Genomic DNA, 18,919 nt, shown 5'->3' with positions numbered 1-18,919 from the left:
CGTCAACAGCGCGTACTCGTACCTGCGCTGGTGGAGTACAAGTGTCGATTCGGGGATCGATTGTCACGTCCCGACGAGACGCGATAATTCAATCCCCGAGAGATTGATTTCTACCTGCCGATTCAGGCGGGTAGTGAAGACATAGCCTAACAGAAAAGCCTCTTCTATCGATGTAAGAAGCATCTACACTACAAGCACTACAGCGGCATAGCTGCAGCTGTGCTGCTGTGGTCTTAGACATAGCCTGATTTTACAACTTCTCTGTTTAAGATCCTACGCAAAACTGTCATGTCATCTGTGCTTAATGCCCATCTGTTTTTCTGATCTAAGTCAGTCATTGAAAAAACAAATCCTTAAAATATTTAAATTGAAAGAGAACATCTAAATGAGTTTGTTTTCCCAGATTGTTTAGTTTATTGTTGACGTACAAATTGGTTTCAAAGTCCAAGTTACATTTTTGATTAATACACATACGAGTACACTTACTGTGCGAAATCTTGCTCCCCCCCGCAGTCAATGGCAAACTATTGACTTCAGTGGAGTCTGGATTTTATCCACTGTTTCACTTACTGTATTTCATGTTGTGCCATGCAGACATAAACTTGGATTTTAGCTTTTCCACTTCATCTGTCCCTGTGGCCTCCATATTCAAATTCTAAAGAAAAAGCCATCACTGTCTTGCAAGACATGAATTTGTTACTGCAAAAAACAAAAAATAAACATAACTATGGGCATAGAGTATACATTGTATAGTATCACCAGCATGCTTAGGTACTTAAACCTAATATGACCAGAAACAATAATAAACTTTCAGAATCCTCCACTTCCAGGGACTGAAAAACAATCATATGTTCTAGGAAAATGTAATAAAAGCATTTAATTCCAAATATACAATAAAACTAGTGTACAAAGCTAAATAAAATGTCCTCCATCGGCTCTCTATTCCACAAACTGATCTAGACCACAGATCAGACTAGTGTATGTGACCGCACTCTCAAGTTTCAATTTCTAGTGAGAGCAGAATGCTTGAATCCCTATATAAGAGAGTTTTAGTTTATTTTGCTCACATCTAGGATTCTGAGCACATAAAAATAATACCCTGCCCCTTTTTTACTGCAGTGTTGGTTTCAGATAAACAAGACCTTTCCAATGCAGAGTGTATGTGTGTATTGATGAGGAGATGTGGGAGTGGGGAGAGAGGTGGGATGGAAGACAAAGAGGAAGATGTTGAGCTTGTGGAGGAAAAGGTAGAAAATAGTTACTGAAAACAGGTTTTATGTGTAACAGAACTGAGACTATTTTGTATAGAAACAATTTGTTATAGAAGATTGTAAAATTAAATTTATTTTGCAACTGTATTTATTCCATCAATATTTTCTAGTGATCTTTTGTAGTGTACCTTACATCACTTCTAATCACATGTACAGGCTAATTGAAGTTTCCTTTCTACTTTTATCTTGTTTTGTACAAAAGAGAAAAAGGTTTTTCATACATATATTTTATGTATTCGGTCTAGTTATGTTGCTAGAATGTGATCATTTTAGGAACAGAACTAGATCGAATACATAAAAAAGAAAAAGGTTTTTCATACATATATTTTATGTATTTGGTCTAGTTATGTTGCTAGAATGTGATCATTTTAGGAACAGAACTAGATCGAATACATAAAATGGTGGGAGCAGCAATTACCTTGCAAACTAATTCACTTAATGTTTTAAAAAGCTACTTACAAGTTGTCAAGAAAGGGAAACTGGTTCCTGGAATAATCAAACAATGAGAAATGCAGTGCATACTTACTAACATGTTAGAAGCTGCAGCACAAATTGATTCCACATACATAAATACATAAAAGCTGCATACTATCCTCACTTGATTTTTTTCTTCTCCTAAGAGGTCTGAGACAACTGAACAGAACTCCCTTGGTAGTCTGTCCATCAGTGCCACTTAAAAGGAAAGGTTGCTTTTGACAAATTGCACATGTTTTGCCAATAATTAGAGGACTTCAGTTTCTATAGTTGTCAAGCTGGCGCCTTTCACCAGAAATACATTTACTTTAAAATACTTGGTACAGGAGCATTTTCTTGCCCATGCTAAGTAGACCAAAAGTTTTAACAAAAGGCTGAAAGAATTAACAGTCCCTGCTGCAAGACCATACTTTTCTAGCCTCGAAATTGGCATTATAGGTACAACATTATAGTCATTGCCCTCTTTGTAGCCAAGTAGAATAATTCACTCAGTGTTTTATCAAACAAGAGGACTTACTATTATAACTAAATGACTTGAGACATGGGCAACACCATTACAGAAATTAAATCCACTTTCCTCCCTTTAAAAGTTTGGAAATCTAAAGCCCAAACTCCCCTTCCCATGAGAGGCTCTCCATGGGGGGTCAGGATCTGAACAGAAATGAGTGGGACGAGGCTGTATTACCTTTCTCCCTCCACCCTGGGCAGCCAACACAAAGGAAAGTCCTGGCAGCATAACTTCAATGGCGTTATCTCAGTGATAAGGATGGAGAAGAGATGTCAAGGTCCCCAGAACCACTGAGAAGTTACAAAGCATTGTTGTTTCCAGAGCTCTGTACAGTTAGGGGTGAAAATGCAGCCTATGGCACAAGAGCGTAAACATGGTCATGTTATTTTCTTCCTCCTCATCCATGGAATGATTTAGGTGGAAACTTGTCAAACATCCCCTTCTAAGTTTTTTTCTCCCCGACAGAAAGGGGCAATTCTGGTATTAGTTTTCATTTTGTTCAGTTGCATAAACCAAGAAATAAATTAACGATTATTTTACTAATGGAAACACAGCAAACAAAGCTTCATAAAGAGTAACAACTCAACAGCCTTTTCTTTATTAACCAGGTCCTTTAGGGGGTTTTTTTTGGTGTGTGTGTGTTGGGGTTTTTTTTTTAGGAAAATTAAGAAGGAAAGAAACGAAGAGACTTTGTGTGGACAAGAAACAGGGATAACAGTCGTGATTATCTGAGGGAGCTGGAGATTAGCTTCTTCATGATTCTGTTATTGCTCCCATAAGATCAATCAAGGATGGTCATTTATGGCAACCAATGGCCTCTATAGTTATAAAAGCTCTCTCTGCCTAACCTCAGGAATGAAAGAAACTCTAGTATTCTGAAGAGAAACATAAATCTTGTTTTCCCCTAAAAGATGCTAGCCACACTGGTACACTTTTCTTTTTTACCCTCGTGTGACGAAGTGGGACTGTTCTTAATGTTTCCCCTGAATACTGTGTGGGTGCCTCAGTTTCCCCTATGCATTTCTTAAGTCTCTAGGGGGTGAGATTGTTGCAGAGCAAAGGACCAGTGCACATAAATGGCCGACACTCTATCTCCTGGCAACTAATGGCCGGGGCCCTTCCCCCCTGCAAGGGGATAGCTAAAGGTGTTGGAGAATAAAGGAATCAGGTGACCTCCTGGTCCGGGGAAAGGAACAAAGCCCAGAGGAGGAGGGGCTGGAGGGGGAAGTCAGTTTGGGGCTGGCTGGGGATGTGGAGTGAGTGCAGACATGGGTGTCTGGCTCGCTGCCCCCCTGGATGGACCCAGCTGAGAGGTCCTGTTCTCTGTATCTACAAGCTCTGTTTAGACTATGTTCCTGTCATCTAATAAACCTCTGTTTTACTGGCTCGCTAAGAGTCACCTCTGACTGCAAAGTTGGGGTGCAGGACCCTGTGGCTTCCCCAGGACCCCACCTGGGCAGACTCGCTGTGGGAAGCGCACGGAGGGGCAGAGGATGCTGAATGCTCCAAGGTCAGACCCAGGAAGGTGAAGCCTTGTGAGCTTCTTGCCCTGAAGACAGTCTGCTCACAGAGAGGAGACCACCAGAGTCCTGACTGGCTTCATAGGGAGCAGTTCCAGAGCATCGCCCGGGGACTCCGGGACACCTTGTACATTTCTTTCCTAGAAATCCTCCTTTGTTTCGAATAATATTGAAAAGAATATCAAGTTCAAATAGCCAAATTTCTTTCACTTTGGGAGAAAACACACTGGGTTATTCAATTCTCATGTTGATAGGAATCAGGAGTAACTCTACTGAAATCAGTGGAGTTATAGCAATAAAAGATCAGTGTGAGAAGAGAATCAGGCCCAACAGAGACTGCTTGCTGCAAGCCCCCTCTAAAACCTAAAGCTTCTGTTCTTTACTAAAGGTTTATTATCATTTTGAGAAATTGTCTAAGAAGAAACATTATTAATATAAATTAATGGAGATATCCTATCTCCTAGAACTGGAAGGGACCTTGAAAGGTCATTGAGTCCATCCAGCCCCCTGCCTTCACTAGCAGGACCAAGTACTGATTTTGCCCCAGATCCCTAAGTGGCCCCCTCAAGGATTGAACTCACAACCCTGGGTTTAGCAGGCCAATGCTCAAACCACTGAGCTATCCCTCCCCTATAATTATAATATATAATCCTACAGTACAGAGTGCCAGAAGATACCATACACACAAAATTATCTGAGTGGTATCAGGCTCCTAGTTACTGTGGAAAGTTTTTACTGACAACCTAATTTATTAGCTAACTAATTTAGCTACAGAAGAGCAAGCTCTAATCTACTCTGCTTTATGCATCACCAATGAGATCGCTAGAGAAACTTTGGATTCCAGGATCTTTATTATTGGTGATGTGAGAAGAAAAAAGAACCCAGTTTGTTTTTCAGAAAAGAGATTGCACTTGCAGTAATAACCGTATGTAAATTTCATATGGAAGTCATTAACAGAGACTAAATACGGAATGCCAAGATATCATTTTTACAGTCACTTTTCTACCAAAAACCACATATTCAGACAGTCAATAAATTACACTCTGATAAATGTAAAGGGTATTTCAAAACAGTATCCTTTAAGGACAGTTGAAGAGAACAAGCTTTTATCTCAGACAAAGGTAGAACATTTTACGCATTCAGGATTTAATGCAGAGTAAAAGGTTTTGACAGGCAGACCTTTAGGAATGGTTTCAGATTATCCCTTGGTACTTAATTTGGCAGAAATTAGTGCTAGTTCTGCAAACTAGCCTTGTTAGTAACTTCATGGAGAGAAGAGAGATACTGATTCTTCTGGGATTTGTTTGCTCTAAAGGCTCTTGAATGTTAGTATCGGACTGTTGAAAGCAGGAAGGCTGTTACACTGCATTTTTTTATGCTCTTAAGCATAAAGAGCTATTCACAACTTTATTTTGTACTACAAAATATAACTGGCTAGGTATTTAGAAGGCATCATAGATACACATGCACTTTATGAACAAAGTTCACAGGTTCTTGCTTTGAACGATAAAGCGTGGATAAGGGGAAAAGATGGATGAAGAGTACAATAATGAAATATCAAAGTACACGTACTGACTTAATTTTTTAAAAACCCTTGAAGGTATTGAAAACTTTGCTTGCTCACTCATCAACAGCAAGTGAGCAGCTCTCTCTGGTGAGGCCTAAGCCATCAACTATTACTTAATTTAAGCTCCTGTTTAAAAAACACAAAGTTTGCAGCCCTTGTAGAATGGACGTACTGCATTAAGGCTATGTTTAAACTACAGACCTTACAGCAGCACAGCTGCCCCGCTGTAAGGTCTCCCGTGTAGCCGCTCTATGCCGGCGGTAGAGCGCTCTCCTGCTGACATAATTAAACCACCCCCAAGTACCGCCTCACCCAGGGCAGTCTCTTTGCCTCCCTCCCTTTGGGGAGAATTGCTCCCCTAGATAGAAAAGCATGTTAATTAAGATCTTAACCTGCTCCCCATACCCCAAAACTAAATCAGCCAGGAAGACACATACCTCTCACTAAGCATCCCTCTCCCACACTCACTGCGGGAACCAATGCCACCCTCCCTACGGCACCAAGGCATGCACCATGGGGCACCCAGCCAGCCACCCATGGCACCCAGGAGGGGCTCTTGCCCTGTCGTGAGTCACCCTGGCGAGACCCTCAGGAGTTTCCGGGGGACACCCCACCTGAGAGGCGCTTCTCTCCATCCCCGCAAGGGGTCACAGAGAAGCTCGCCCCACAGCTGGGGGGGAAGGGATTAGGAGCTCCCCCACCACGACACGCCCCATTGGAAGGGGCTCCCTCAGGAACCACTCCCACCCCTCAAGGGCGCTGGCCGGCTCTGTGCCCCGAGGAGCGCGCGCTCCACCCTCGCCCACTGCCCCGAACCCATGGTGGCCCGCAGGAGCCACGCTCGCCCCCTCCAGCCCGCGGGAAGGGGCCGGGCGCTCCCTCCGCCCCAGCTGACGAACGGGAACGGGGAGCCGCTCACCCCGCGCGGAGCCGCAGCCTCCCCGCTCGGCCCGCTCACTCCAGCACCGCGCGCGCTGGCTGGCCCCTCGCGGCCGCCGTACAACTCAGGAGGAAAAGCAGGAGCCGTTAGCGCTCCAGAGTCCAGAGCCTCCGGGGCCTCCGCTTCCGGCCGCCGGTCACGGGACGCCTTCAGCCGCGCTGGACACGCCAGAGACTACAAGTCCCAGCATGCACTGCTCGCGGCGGGGAGAAACAGCGCGCGCGCGCGGTATGCCGGGAGCCGTATTCCCTGGGGTAGTCGTGTATGTTCCCCTCCTCCCCCCGGCCTCGTGGTCGGCTGCGGTTACAGCATTTTTGCTCCGCGTCGCCGGCGCCGCCCCTTGGCAGAGACCAAGCCTGGCAGCCAAAGCCCCACAGGCGAAGGCGAGGAGGCGCTGAGGGCGGGCGTGCCAGTGGTAATGCACGTGCCGCTGAAAATGGGGTCGGTACTTGCGCTGCACCTGCAGCCCCGCCCTCCTATAAACAGACTGGCAGCTCCTGGAGGCGAAAGGCTAAATGTTAAATACACCAGAGCAGCGTCAGCACGTGTCAGGTGTTATCGCCAATAATGCAACGTCGGCCTTGCTGGAGCCAGCCTAGCAATAACTCCAGAAGCTTGATTTTCATCACTGGCCATCACTCCTCTGATTGGCTGCCTTCCCTACCTACCTGTCTCCTGTGGAGGAGCAGCCAATCATAATACCACCTAGCTCTTGCATCTTCATTAGAAAGCGCTCAAAGTTCTTTACAAAGGAGGTGAGTATCATTTCCCCCCATTTTATACATGGGAAACCCAAGTACCCGAGGGTGAAATGACATGCCTAAGTTACCCAGCAGGCGCATGGCAAAGCCAAGACTTGGCTGTAGGGTTCCTGAGTCCAAGTCTAGTGCCCTATCCACTAGGCACCACTGCCTTCCAATCAGAACTGCTGCAGGGGAAGATAGTACTGGTGCCCCCGCCCCAGGAGAAGAGATGTGGGTGGGGAGAGGGAACAGCCCATAACATTTTCACAGCAAGGGAGGAGGAAGCAGAAACTGTCCAGCAGTTCAAGGTAGTTCTGCTTTTTTTTCCCCTCTGAAAAATGGGTCAGTCTGTTTTCCCTTTCCACCAGTGTAACATCAAGTCTGGGAGAGAATAGGCCCCTGCTGCAGCTGCCAGCCCAATCCTGGAAGCAGGGGTGAAAAGCCCTCACAATTGCAGGAGTAGAGATGTGCTGAGGGGCAAGGTGCCGATGACTGGTGGGGCAGAATTAATTGCTGGGCTAGGCAGTGGAACACAGAATTAGTAAACATTTTGGGTTCTGAGGAGAAGCTGGAAGCTCTGCACCATCAGGTGGCATTTTAACATAAATCTTTGTTATTTGATCTCAACTGAGTCTTCTAGTAAGAGCTCCTGTAGCAGGGGCCAAAAATCACCTTACTCTAAAGTTTGGGAGATATGGCGACACTGTATTTGTAACATACATGAGCAGGGGAGAGGGAGGGGGTGCAGAGGAAGTTAAAAAAATCGAAAGACAGGACAATAAACAATATAATATTTTAAAAATAGTTCGCAATTTTTGGCCCAATGTCATGATTTTTGGGCATCTGACTCATCATTTTTGAATTTATGGGATTGTCAATTCTTCTAAAGATACTATATAAGTAATAGGTTCCTGCATTCTTGTGTTCCCATTCCACTAGTGGCAGGTTTGAGTGCATAAAGAATACATTATATGCCCTCTCTTTGCGCTACTCCCTTCTACTGGATGAAAGATAGGAAGTGGAAATCTTCAGTGACCTGAAACTCAAGGAAGAGTCATACAAAAAGTGGAAATGAGGTTGAATTACAATGGATGAATATATATATTAAAAAAAAAAAAACCTACAAGCCTTCAGGGACAAAATTAGAAAGGTCAAGGCAAAAATTGGAGATTAAACTAGCCAGGGACTTAAAGGGTACCAAGAAAACATTTTACAAATACATTGGAAGCAAGAGGAAGACCAAGAACAAGGTAGACTGAATACTCAATGAGGAGGGAAAGACAATAACAGAAAATTCAGCAATGGCCAAAGTGTTAAATGCCTTTTTTGTTTCAGTTTTCAACATCAAAGTTAGCAGTGATTGGACAACTAACATAGTGAACATCCATATAAATAGGGTAGAATCTTAGAGTAAAATAGTGAAAGAACAAATTAAGAATTACTTAGATGAGTTAGATGTCCTAAGCTCAGCAGGGCCTCATGAAATACATCCTAGAATACTTAAGGAACTGTCTGAAGAGATCTTTGAGCCATAAGCGATTATCTATGAGAACTCGTGGAGGACGGGAGAGATCTGGGAAAGGACAAATATAGTACCTATCTACAAAAAGAGGAATAAGGACAACCCAGGAAATGATAGACCAGTCATTTTAACTTCAGTATCCAGAAAGATAATGGAGCAAATAATCAACAATCAAGTTGTAAGCACCTAGAAGAAAATAAGATAAGTCAATATGGATTTGTCAAGAACAAATCATGTCAAACAAATCTAATATCCTTCTTTGACAGGTAACAAGCCTTGTAGGTGGGGAGAAGCAGTAGATGTGATATATCTCGACTTCAATAGGGCTTTTGATGCAGCCTCATGTGATCTTCTCATAAACAAACTAGAGAAATATAGCCTAGACAAAACTACTATAAGGTGAGTGTACAACAGATTGGAAAAGAATACTCAGAGAGCAGGGATCTATCCTGGATCTGATTCTATACAATATCTTAATTTGGATAATGACATAGAAAGTACACTTAAAGTCTGTGAACAATACCAAGTTTGTGAACAATACTGCAAGCCCTGTGGATTGGAAAAAACACCATGCAGGATTAGAATGCACAATGATCTTCACAAACTGGAGAAATGGTCTGAAATAAATAGGATGAAATTCAATAAGGACATTGCAAAGTACTACACTTAGGAAGGAATAATCAATTGCACTAATACAAAATGGGAAATGATTGCCTAGGAAGGAGTACTGCAGATAAGGATCTGGGGGCTATAATGTATCACAAACTAAATATGAGTCAACAATATAATACTGTTGCCAAAAATGACCATTGCTCTAGGATGTATTAGCAAGTGTATTGTAAGCAAGACATGAGAAGTAATTCTTTCACCCTACTCTGCACTGATAAGGCCTTAGCTAAAGTATTGTGTTCAGTTCTGGGCACTACACTTTGGGAAAGATGTGAACAAATTGGAGAAAGTCCAGAGGAGAGCAACAAAAATGATTAAAGGGCTAGAAAATATGACCTATGAGGAAAGATTGGAAAAAGTGGGTTTGTTTAGTCTGGAGAAAAGACTGAGAGGGCACATGATTAACAGTATTCAGGTACATAAAAGTTTTTTATAAAAAGGAGGGTAATAAATTGTTCTCCTTAACCACTGAGGAGAAGACAAGTAGTAGTTGGTTTAAATTGAAGCAAGGGAGATTTTGCTTAGAGGGTTCATCAACCTGCGGCTCTTTGGCTGCCCCCTTGCGCTTTTTAATCTGACCCTGCAATACCTTACGTTATAGAGCCCAAGGAATGCACAGAGACGTGCCAGCAGCCAGCTGCTTCCGGGAGCGACGTGGGTCCAGCGCAGGCAAGCAGCCTGTCTGAGCCCTGCTGCGCTGCCAGCTGGGAGACGCCTGTGGTAAGCGCCTACCTTCCAGAGCCTGCACCTTGCACCCTCTCCTGTATCCTAACCCCCTGCCCCAGGTCAGAACCCCCTCCTGCACCAAACTCCCTCCCAGAGCCCACACCCCTCATCCTCTCCTGCACCCCTACACTCTGCAACATCCTGGAGCTCCCTCCTGCACTCAAACTCTCTCCCACAGCCCTCACCCCCTTCTGCACCCCAACACTTTGCATGTGATGCATTTCTCAAAATATTTTGGTCAAAGAGAAAAATTAAAAAATGGCTCTTCTTCTTTAAAAGGTTGCCATTCCCTGGGTTAGACATTAGGAAAAACCTTGTGACCTATAAGAGTAATTAAGAACTAGAACAAATTACCTATGGAGGCTGTGGAATCTCAGTTATTGGAGGTTTTTAAGGAAAAGTTAGACAGGGATGGTCTAGATAATACTTAGTCCTGTCTCAGTGCAGAGGAATGGACTAAATGAGGTATTGATGTCCCTTCCAGTCCTAAATTTCTATGATTTTATGAAATGTCAGATCTCCTTACAAACATATAACCATATCAGCTTACCTACATAGGGAAATGAGACTCAGTGCTAATATACTCCTTAGGTATTTTACTTGTCTCATGTTATTGGAGCTGTTTTAGAGCAAAAGATCCCCAAGTTCTCTCTAGACACATATTTGTTACATTCACACAAGAGAAATGCTGCATCACATGAAGCATGAAAGTAGCATACACCCAGTGGAGAGCAAACGCAGGTGTCCTAGGTTCCATTCTTACTTACCACTGACCATGCAGGTTGGTAGGGCAAGTCACTGCCTTTCTCTGCCTCAGTTTCTCTATTGGTAAAATGGGGATAATGATAGCAAAAGAGCTTTGAGAGAAACTGATTAAAAATGTTATAAAAGAGCTAGCTTCTATTTTACTGTTGCACCTGCAGCATACAATTCTCTATTGTCCTTTTTTAGCTCAAGAAAGAGACGAGGACGGACTGGACGTAATTTATGCTGCATGTGTTTGTCTGCCAGAAGAAGATGATAAAATGTTTAAATAATCAAAACAGGCTTGTAGTCTTATATATTGTTATTTGCTGTTGAACTAAGCTGTCAAAGGCCCAATCAGCAGTGGGGGGTCCACTGTGGTAGGCACTGTACAAAGAGAGGAAAACAAGGTCCCTGCCCTTAATGGTTTATAATCTAATTTGAAAATATGTTTTTAGAGTTTAATCTTTGTTTTTATTTTCAGATACAAAGACAGATTAGGGTATTTGTCTGTTAGTGTATGGTCTTGCATACGGAGTTAGGAGCAGCTAGGGTGGCCAGAATTTACCAACATAAGAACAAAGAGATGTTCGATGTATCAAATAAAATGACTATTCCCTTGCCTGACATTAGTTGCTTGCACCTCCCTACAATGAAATCTAATAACTATGTCTTAATTTGATAGGACACACAATATGCCATCTGGATATACACTATTAATCCCTAGGGCACCCAGGTTAAGAGAATGAAAATATTTATTTTCTGCTTTGTGCATCCGTCAGATCATGCAAAACAAGGCTTTGATTACAAAATAATTACACAAGGCAACCATAAATAACAACATACGTGGAATTAGTTTGCTTCACATACACTAAATCAGTGGTTCTCAACCAGGGGTAGTTTACAACAGGTGAAATCAGTACAAACTAAAATTTCATACACACAATGCCTTGTTTATACTGCTCTCTTTATGATACAGGTCTGTCTCATCTTATGCTGGGGTTACATTCCGCAGTCAGCGCCTAAAGCGAAAATCGCGTATAGTCAAAATTACATTGAGTGTAATGGCGGGCAGAATCGCCCGCACTACAGAAACAGTATTTAAATTGTTATTTTTCTCTTTTTTGTTGTTTTTATTTTTGCCGACCGCGTAAAGCTGAAACCGCACATGTTAAATGCGCCTAAGATGTGACAGACCTGTACACTGAAATGTAAGTACAATATTTATATTCCAATTGATGTATTTTATAATTATATGGTAAACATGAGAAAGTAAGCAATTTGTCAGTAATAGTGTGTTGTAACACTTTTGTATTTTCATGTCTGATTTTTGTAAGCAAGTAGTTTTAAAGTGAGGTGAAAGTTGGGGGTACACAGGAAAAATCAGACTCCTGAAAGAGGTACAGTAGTCTGAAAGGTTGAGAGCCATTGCACTAAGTTATATTTCTGTAGGAGAGATATTGGAGAAAACATCTTGCATATAGCAAACTTCACACAAAAGTCACAGAGGGAGTTTATACTTTTAGCATTGTAATATGAACTTCCATACAAACTACTTCCCAGCTCCAATAGTGCTAAATTATACAATACCAGCAAGTAATTTAGGGAGGCAGGAAGCTAGGTTCTGTTCCCAGCTCTGTCGCTGACTTGCTGAATCAGTTACCCTACTTGTGTCTTAATATAACTATCTTTAAATGGAGCAAGATAGATCTGAGGGATGTAATGAGAACATACAACATTCAAAGATCCTTATTATCCAGTTTACTTTGCTCATGTGTAGTCCATTGACTTGAATTGGTCCTGCTTTGAGCAGGGAGTTGGACTAGATGACCTCTTGAGGTCCCTTCCAACCCTGAGATTCTATGATTCTATGATTCTACTTGCATGAGTTAGGCGATAAGATTTGGCCCTTAATGAATTTAAAAGGTTTCACCTAGTTGCCAGTAGATGGCTCTCTTAATTTGCAATGAAATATTTCTATTATTTGCACTTTGGGTTATGCTGGACATATTATCAGTGGAAAGTGTGTTTTCTTTGAGGAGCTTTATGTAAGAATAATACAACAAGCAGTAATAGCAGACAGAATTGAATAAATAGGCTAATAAAGACAATATCAATTAGTATTTAATACTTTTCCTAACTGGTGTTTGCAAAGTGCTTTGAAGGTAGTGTGAGGGCTGGTCTACACTGGGGGAGGAATTGATCTAAGATACGCAACTTCAACTACGAGAATAGCGTAGTTGAACTCAACGTATCTTAGATCAATTTACCTCGGGTCCTCACAGTGCGGGATCGACAGCCGCAGCTCCCCCGTCAACTCTGCTACCGCCTTTTGCACTGGTGGAGTTCCGGAGTTGACAGAGAGTGCATTCGGGGATCGATTTATCGTGTCTAGATGAGACGCGATAAATCGATCCCTGATAGATCGATTACTACCCGCCAATCCAGTGGGTAGTGAAGACGTACCCTAAGAGATCCTTTATACTGTTGTGCAAGAGCTAGACAGCATAGGTAACAAGCCTGATGACTCATTATTATTATTGGCAGAATGTCACTCACCTACTGTGATAAGAACCAAGTAAAAATTCTCTAAAAAGTTCAGAAAATAAAGCTAACGAAATGTAGTCACTTATTTTAAAAGATGTAGCTGGCTAGTGGACAGATGCCTCAGTGAATAGCTGAGTTACTTCTTTTCCATCCCACTACACCTGGGTGCAGAAGGCCTTCAGTGCAGTAGAATTGCTGCAGTGTCATAAATACATCAATATTCTTAGATATAGTCAATCTGTGAACCTTCAGTATATAGACACATAGGTTGAACCTAACTATAACTTTGAGATACATAGAATTGATTGGTCATTCCCTGAATTTGTTGTTGCTAAATCTCCCAGCAGAGAAGTTTGGATTTCCCCCATCTAGCATTTTAGCCCTTGATGTCATGAGTTGATAGTTTTTACCCACTCCCAAGATCAACAGAGCAGTTTCCAGCAATGCCTGTTTATTGCTGGACTCTAGTAAATAAAAATAAATAAATAAATGGAGATATCCTATCTCCTAGAACTGGAAGGGACCTTGAAAGGTCATTGAGTCCAGCCCCCTGCCTTCACTAGCAGGACCAAGTACTGATTTTGCCCCAGATCCCTAAGTGGCCTTCCTCAAGGATTGAACTCACAACCCTGGGTTTAGTTAGCAGGCCAATGCTCAAACCACTGAGCTATTCCTCCCCTCTTCTGTAGTCCAGAATACAGAAGCTTGTTTGCTCACTTATGCACTCTTTACACTGGAGGTCCATAAAGTTAATTAAATTGAAGGCTCTGTTTACATTACAACTATAAATAGAGTCAGGAATGCTAGTTACACCAAGGGTTTTCCCTTACTCTGATTATAATTTGGATAAAAGCTGTAGTGCATTAGGGCCTATCTAGCATAACCAGGCTAAAGCTTTGGATGTTTCAGAGTTTTAAACTAGTTGTAGGGACACTTAGGTCCCAACTACACTTCAACCATGTTGTAATTAGGGACCCCTGATGAAGTTATGGTTGCAACATATATGGGGCCTAAAGACTATCCATGTAAGTTGTCTTTCGTAGTTTTTATAACCTTAATGGTAGAATCTAGATTGGCTTTATTTCATAAAAAATCATAGAAATGTAGGACTGGAAGGGACCTCAATAGGTCATCCAGTCCAATCCCTTGCACTGAGCCAGGACTAAGTATTAGCTAAACTAGGGGTAGGCAACTGATGGCATGCATGCCAAAGGCGGCACGCAAGCTGATTTTCAGTGGCACTCGCACTGCCCGGGTCCTGGCCACCGCTCTGGGGGGCTCTGCATTTTAATTTAATTTTAAATGAAGCTTCTTAAACATTTTAAAAAACCTTATTTACTTTACATACAACAATACTTTAGTTATATATTATAGACTTATAGAAAGAGACCTTCTAAAAAAGTTAAAATGTATTACTGGCACGCGAAACCTTCAATTAGAGTGAATAAATGAAGACTAGGCACACCTCTTCTGAAAGGTTGCCGACCCCTGAGCTAGACCAACCTGACAGGTGTTTGTCTAACCTGGTCTTAAAATCCTCTAATGATGGAGATTCCACAACCTTCCTAATTAATTTGTTCCAGTACTAACTGGAGCCCTCTTTGAGCCTCATTCTGGGGTTTTGGATTCAGTATGTGCCTTTTATGGATTATATGTTAGGTCAGCAGGTGTTTGGGCCTAGACTATGTGAAACTCATTTTACCTTAACATCCATTTCAGTCTAATTCTTTGTGCTGGTGGCTCTCTTCTCTGCCTTTGGGAAGGCAGGAATTCACCCAAGAATCAGTCCAAGGCACAGCTTTCTCCCAACAGTTTTATTAGTCTATACAGAATCCCACTGAAATTGCTAGGAACAGTCAGTGGGTATGTTACAGAAATCCCAGATACCTACAAGGAACTCAGGCTCCATCAATCAAAAACAATCTTGCCTGCCCCAGTCTTGGCTCCTTTGTCCCTGACTAAAGCTCCTCCTTCCCTTGAAACAATGGCTGATTCTTTAGTGGAGAAGTCTCAACCTGCTGTATCCCTGCAGTGGCAACATGAACTCCCTGCTGCAGCCTGCATGGTTCCTTCTCGATTGGCAATCTAATCAGTGGAGAACTGGCAGTAGCAAGGAGGAGTGGTATTTTCTACCAGCCAAGGATGCCAGAACCTTTATAGAAGTTTGGGGAGGGGGGGCAAGGCCAACGTGGCAGGGGAATTAAAATATTACTTAAATATCCTGTAAAGTACAACTGTAACATAAATAACCGGAATACAAAATGTGGCCACATTATAATATTTAAGGTATATTATAATATGAACAAACAAAAAAACCAACAACTTTAGTTCTAAACATTGGGTCTGCATTTTATTTTTGCACTTCATGTATTGTACGTCACTTGCATTTATAATTTTATTGTGTGTACTCCACTATTAATACTGCACTATTATGATTGAACTGTAACTTGCAATTCTATAACATCACAATCGAATCATCCTTGTTTATCTGTAATGCATATTTTAACAGTTGTAACCCTAAATTTTAAATGTCCCTGGAAAAAGGTGTCAACAAAATAAATAACAACAAACAACTTTGAAGGGAGGTAAATGTGTCCCCACTATGAGCTACCATATAAAATGATGCTTTTTCTGATGTTTTATAAAAAATAAAATAAAAAATGTATTTTTAGAAAACCTAACAAACACCATCAACAGGCTGTAAGATAGAAGTAATACGATATCTACTGAGTAAAAAATGTAAACTTAATGCAGTTTTCATTACATGATTATCCAGGATTGCCGTGGATATCTAGGAATGCATCTGATCCGATCTCATAGTGCATCTTGGCCATTAGCAGTATGATCGTGTTTTTCCCACAGCACATAAGAAACATATGTTAAAAAGTGGGGGGCATAGCCCCCCGGCTTTCTGGGTGCTGCCAGATCTCTAGCCAACCAGGACTCTGGGATGTGGAGAGGTCAGCTACTCCTATTTGCCCATCCCCAGCCAATGAGGCTCTGAGTAGTTTTAGCCTTCAAAGCCCTGCTGCTGATTGGTGGAGTGGGAGAGGTTCCACATCTCCGCCATTATACATATCTATCTATCTATCTATCTATAGCTGCCAATAATCCTGCACTGGCACATGGATATACTGGCTAGGTCATCTAGTATCTCTCCATCTTGAACATCTCTGTCCCTATGAATAACTCCTATTTACAACCATGTTAGTACAGGTTTTTTAACTAGCTGCGTTCATTTAAAAATAAAATCATTGTTAGTTTTATGCTTAAATAATTGGCTGCAAACTATTTCAACTGCCTCATACCAACAAAGAAAATCAAGTTGCAGCACTTGACTTGCAGTGGGCCAGTGTCTTGAAGTCAGTTATTTAGTAGTTTTCTGTACTTGAGATACATGTTTCTATTTTCAATAATAGAAATAGTCACATTTCTGCCCATGAAACTAAGTCACTGCGTGAAGAGCAGTGAGTGCAGTCTAGCTTCATTTGATCACTCAGCAGTTTAAAAGAAAGTTTATTTCTTAATTAGTCTGATAGATGCTGAAATGTAATGTATCCATGTGGTCAACATTTACGCTTCATGTCCAGTAGGCTGTTAGAAAGTGTTCAGAGTTGCTCTTTACTGAAACTGTGCGGCTGATTATCAGGTCTAAGCCTCACCCATCCATTACTGTAATGTAAAGCCTGGAGGAAGGGTGAAGGAAGAGTTAAAGGGGAGAAATAGGAATTTCCCGACTTTTGAGAAATGCTTGGAAGGATCTCCAGGCCCCAGTAGTGTGTGTGAATAAACACATTTGTGAACCATTAAATACTAAAAAATAGACCCAAAAGACAACTATTCTAGTGTTAAAAAGGAAACTGTTTGTTGCTTTAATCAAGAAGGTCAATATGTGTTGTATCAACCAGGCAAGGTACTAACAAACTTCAACAGGACTTTATTTTTACAGTGGAAACCTGTTTACCAAGCTGCTGCTGCACCCTCTAAAAAAAACAGGAGTACTTGTGGCACCTTAGAGACTAACAAATTTATTAGAGCATAAGCTTTCGTGGACTACAGCCCACTTCTTCGGATCCGAAGAACTGAATCGGGCTGTAGTCCACGAAAGCTTATGCTCTAATAAATTTGTTAATCTCTAAGGTGCCACAAGTACTCCTGTTTTTTTTGCGGATACAGACTAACACGGCTGCTACTCTGAAAGCTGCACCCTCTGTAACTCTCACTCAGCCTCCTCAACTCCTCCCCGCTCCTTCCTGTTTCCTGTCCTTTCAAACTCCCAACAGCCAGTGCTCCCAGTTCTAATAATTACAAGCCCATCTAAACACCACAATATGCTTCTCCCAAGTTCTACATTATGATGTCCTCTATTGACTACATTAATTTCAGTTTACACACTCTAATGTATTCAGCCCTTAGATATTTTAGTTACAGGAATTTCTAGAACACCTAGGAGAGATATGATAGATAGATACTTAATCAGCTTTTGTGGCAGTAACCTTGGCTCAGCCCCTGCTCTAGGCATGCCAGGGAAACTGAAGCAGAGGTCCTGTTTAATTTTTTAAAATCTCGTTTCCGTTCAGTTGAAAATAAAAATTTCAACTTGTTGTGACCCTGCTGTGTGTAAAGTTAAGCATGTATATGTGCCTTTGCAGGATCAAGGCCATAGGCTGTAATTTTTGAACCAAAGAGAGCGACTACCCAAGTTGAATACCTCACCTGATGCATCTGCTTCCTCAGGTGTTGCAAATTCAGACATAAGCAGAGTGTCTTCAACAATTGTGATATTTGTCATCAGCAAAGTATGAGCCTGTTAGAGCTTTTCCAAAAGCACAGGTAGACAGATGGTAGCTGAGATGTTCCATATACACCTCTATCCCGATATAACACGAATTCGGATATAATGTGGTAAAGTAGTGCTCGGGGGAGGGCGAGGCTGCGCACTCCAGTGGATCAAAGCAAGTTTGATATAACACGGTTTCACCTATAATGCAGTAAGATTTTTTGGCTCCCGAGGACAGCATTATATTGGGGTAGAGGTGTATTGTCGCTCCCCGAACAGCTCCTTTATCTTCACTCCATAGAGGAACCCTTCTTGACCAGGTTCTTCTTGATTATTTTCACAAGCTTTTCCTATGAATTTTTGTATGTATCCATTTCCTTTAACATATTTTAGTTTGATGTTAGGTTTGGTCTCTTTCTCGCCTACAGGGTCCAGTTTTATTTTAATTTCAGAAAGAACACAACTCAGCTTTCGAAGGACAAACTGAATTTGCCAAAATGGCATTTAGAAAAGGCAACTTTTTAATGTGAATCTAGGAAGTTTCTTATTGAATCAGTGGAAGTCAAACACTGATCCCCACAATCCCATTCTGACAGGCAATTCATGAAGTATAACTGCATTTTAGCAGGTTTATGTGTGTGAGGTTTGTAAAATCATTCTCTTCTTTATTATATACAAATTTATTTAGTTAGAGAATAAGTGCATTTACAATTTATTCAAGTTCATTTAATTATGATTGGCCCAGATCTGCAAATGCATACTACCCCAGTGTAGAGCTTTCTGCGAGTACTGCCATTGACTTCCATAGCATTATTCATGGCACTACTCCAGTAATGGTTGCAGGATCACAGTACTACTTAGCTCTTACATACCACTTTATATTTTCAAAAGCAATGTATAAAATTTAG

The 18,919-nt window shown here is 41.7% G+C and overlaps 1 protein-coding gene and 1 long non-coding RNA gene across 23 annotated transcripts in view; one reads left to right on the top strand and one right to left on the bottom strand.

The window, feature by feature from the left end:
- The window catches only part of ATG4C (autophagy related 4C cysteine peptidase), a 91,659-nt gene extending 85,189 nt beyond the window's left edge, over positions 1-6,470 (bottom strand). For 12 of the 22 annotated variants that reach the window (XR_010589623.1, XR_010589617.1, XR_006174714.2 and 9 more), the window contains exons 1-3: positions 6,260-6,404; positions 2,431-2,605; positions 571-699 (exon numbers count right to left, since the gene is read on the bottom strand). Coding sequence is in view for 10 of the 22 variants with exons in the window: in XM_042851374.2 (XP_042707308.2) it covers positions 571-646 (76 nt within the window). In the remaining 12 variants the exon portion in view is untranslated. Of the gene's footprint in view, positions 1-570; positions 700-2,430; positions 2,606-6,259 lie in introns of all 22 variants that reach the window. The other 10 variants (XR_010589618.1, XR_010589621.1, XR_010589622.1 and 7 more) reach the window with 4 other exon arrangements.
- A 330-nt stretch (positions 6,471-6,800) lies between these two features.
- On the top strand, positions 6,801-11,895 carry LOC103306074 (uncharacterized). The gene is made up of 4 exons (XR_010589624.1): positions 6,801-7,035; positions 8,812-8,944; positions 9,816-9,934; positions 10,892-11,895. It is a non-coding gene; the product is annotated as an uncharacterized LOC103306074 (long non-coding RNA).
- Positions 11,896-18,919: the final 7,024 nt, after the last annotated feature.

Source organism: Chrysemys picta, chromosome 8 (genome assembly GCF_011386835.1).
Source record: "Chrysemys picta bellii isolate R12L10 chromosome 8, ASM1138683v2, whole genome shotgun sequence".
Lineage (NCBI taxonomy): Eukaryota > Metazoa > Chordata > Testudines > Emydidae > Chrysemys > Chrysemys picta.
Note: the sequence above shows the minus strand (reverse complement) of the source record. Positions and strands in the feature narration are given on the sequence as shown.